This window comes from Anoplopoma fimbria, chromosome 11 (assembly GCF_027596085.1).
Source record: "Anoplopoma fimbria isolate UVic2021 breed Golden Eagle Sablefish chromosome 11, Afim_UVic_2022, whole genome shotgun sequence".
NCBI classification, from domain to species: Eukaryota; Metazoa; Chordata; class Actinopteri; order Perciformes; family Anoplopomatidae; genus Anoplopoma; species Anoplopoma fimbria.
The window spans coordinates 628139-630996 of record NC_072459.1 but is presented as its reverse complement, the minus strand read 5'-3'; the positions used below and the strand labels follow the sequence as shown (position 1 = coordinate 630996).

At 35.4% G+C, this 2858-nt stretch overlaps 1 protein-coding gene across 1 annotated transcript in view; it reads left to right on the top strand.

The window, feature by feature from the left end:
• The window catches only part of LOC129098038 (keratin, type I cytoskeletal 13-like), a 6416-nt gene extending 3900 nt beyond the window's left edge, over positions 1 to 2516 (top strand). Inside the window, exons 4-7 of the mRNA XM_054606985.1 lie at positions 657 to 818; positions 899 to 1024; positions 1164 to 1387; positions 2299 to 2516. Of these exons, the coding sequence (XP_054462960.1) occupies positions 657 to 818; positions 899 to 1024; positions 1164 to 1387; positions 2299 to 2422 (636 nt within the window). The 3' untranslated portion in view covers positions 2423 to 2516. The remainder of the gene's footprint in view (positions 1 to 656; positions 819 to 898; positions 1025 to 1163; positions 1388 to 2298) is intronic.
• Positions 2517 to 2858: the final 342 nt, after the last annotated feature.

Below are 2858 nucleotides of genomic sequence, written 5' to 3'. Positions count from 1 at the left end.
CTATAAAATGACAGTAGATTTCCCACTAATGTTCAAATTAAAATGATTTATTTATTTATGTTTTATTACATTTTTTATAACATTTGGTGTTTCGTAACTTGTTTTATTTTATAGTACTGTATAAGGTTATTATATGTATAATTATTACAATAATAATAGTATAATAAATGTAAAAATGATAATTATGAATATAATAATCTAATAAATGTAATAATCATAATAATAATAATCTAATAAATCTAATAATAATAATAATAATCTAATAAAAATATACATAATAATAATATGTAATCTAATAAATATAATAATCTAATAAATATAAATAATAGTAATAAAATAATAGTAATAATCTAATAAATATAATAATAATAATAATCTAATAAAATATACATAATAATAATATGTAATCTAATAATAATAATAATCTAATAAATATAAATAATAGTAATAATCTAATAAATATATATAATAATAATAATATAATAATAATATAATAAATATATATTATAATAATAAAAATAAAAATATAATAATAAATATAAAAACAAAAATATAATAATAATAAATATAATAATAATAAATATAATAATAATAATAAATATAATAATAATCATAATCCTATCCTATCCTATCCTAACCCTCCCGTGTCTCCTCAGGATCTGCTGTCGATGCGGACTCAGATGAGCGGTCAGGTGTCCGTGGAGGTGGACGCTGCTCCGGGTCAGGACCTCAGCAAGGTGATGGTCGACATCAGGGATCAATACGAGGCCATCGCCGCCAAGAACCAGAGGGAGCTGGAGGTCTGGTTCCAGGCAAAGGTAACGCTGTGACATCACTTCCTGCTGCCCCTCAGGGCGCCGTGCGTCCCGACGTGTTCTGAGCGTGTTTGTGTTCACAGTCGGAGGTTCTGAGCAGAGAGGTGCTCACTCAGACGGAGACGCTGCAGACCACCCGGACAGAGGTCACGGAGGTCAAGCGGACGCTGCAGTCGCTGCAGATCGAGCTGCAGGCCACGCTGGGCATGGTGAGGAAAAGTACTAGTACCTCTGTGTACAAATACACTGGTAGTTTTTGTAGTAGTAGTGGAAGTAGTAGTAGTAGTAGTAGTGGAAGTAAATAAACTAAATAAACTAAATAAATGAAATAAATGACTGTTTGTGCAGAAAGCGTCTCTGGAGGCCACCCTGGCTGAGACCCAGAACCGGTACTCCATGCAGCTGTCGGGGTACCAGATGCAGGTGACCAGCATGGAGGAGCAGCTGGTCCAGCTGAGGGCCGACCTGGAGAGACAGGGACAGGAGTACCAGATGCTGCTGGACATCAAGACCAGACTGGAGATGGAGATCGCCGAGTACAGGAGGCTGCTGGACGGAGAGGGCTCCGCCAGGTGAGACACCCGGGGGTTCGATACCGCCGAGGTCATCACCTCTGTGGGAGGAGTTACACCGGTTCACACAAGAAGTAGAAGTTAATCAATAACTAACTAGATCATTAGTTAGCATGTGACTAGTGAGGACAAAGCAAGGTGATTAAGAAGTAGTTAGAAATATTAGTATTTAAGTCGTAAGTAACAAGTAACAAGTACTTTGAACTAATTAGTATTGATTAGTAAGTAATGAGTAAGTAACAAATGGTTCCATCTGAATAGTATTTAAGTAGTAAGTAACAAGTTACAATGAATTAGTAATTTAGTAGTAAATAAGTAGTTAGTACTCATATGTATTTAACTAGTTTGTAACAATTAGTTAAAGTTAGAACTAATTAGTAATTTAGTAGTTAGTAAGTAGGTTTATGAATATTACCTCGCGAGTTATCTGTAAATAGATAGGTAGTTATAAGTAAGTTACTAAGTATTAAGTGGCAACATGTAATTAAGAAGTAAATAAATATGGAGTTGTTATATGTAGAAGTAATTAGTAAGTATTTTAGTATCCAGAAACAAATAAATAACAATTGAGGTGGAAGTAAAGTACCAGGTACGTATTATAAGTATTAAATCCATAAGTAGTTATAAGTAAGTAGTAAATAACAGGTTATTATGAAGGTTTATAAGTAGTACCCAATGAGAAAGTAATCAGGTAGTAAATAAACATCTAATTAGAAATAATAAATGAGTAGTTAAGTATTAAGTTAAAGGTAATTAATTACAAGTAATGATGTCGTTAGTAAGTCATGTGTTCCTGTCGTGTTGAGAAGCTTTCCGGAACTTAATTCTGGGAAATAAAATAATATATGTGAAATAGGTCATTTAAATTAAAGCTGTAGCTCACAGTGATCTCTCTTCTGATTGGTTGACAGCATCAGCTCCTCCTCCTCCACCACGACGATGACCAAGCGGACGGTGGTGGTGGTGGAGGAGGTGGTTGATGGGAAGACGGTGACCTCCTCCACCTCCTCCTCCGCCACCGTCCAGAGCCTCTGAGCTGCTGCCGGGGGTGACGGCCGACCTTCATCATCTTCATCTTCATCATCTTCATCGTTAACTGATGTTGAGATCTGATGATTAAACAATAAAACCAGACTACTAACAGACGGAGTGTGTTGATTTGTTCTGTATTTTGGTGATTTATATATTCAGGTTTTACTTTCATTTTCGTTTGGTTTTAGTTGCCGTTCGAGTGCTTGACTTATAATATTAAAATATTCCTCTTTGTTAACATCAGACCTGATTTAAGAAATTTAAAACAAGATTTAAACCTGAACTTAACTTCACATTAATCTCCAGCCCCTCCCCCGCCTCAGGCTGCTGTTATATAACTCTGCTGTCGACTCACAAACTGATCATAAATCAGTTGGTATTTATGATCTGACAGTCTGCCGACGGCTAACTCTCTCCTGGAGGCAGAGGAGGAACCAAC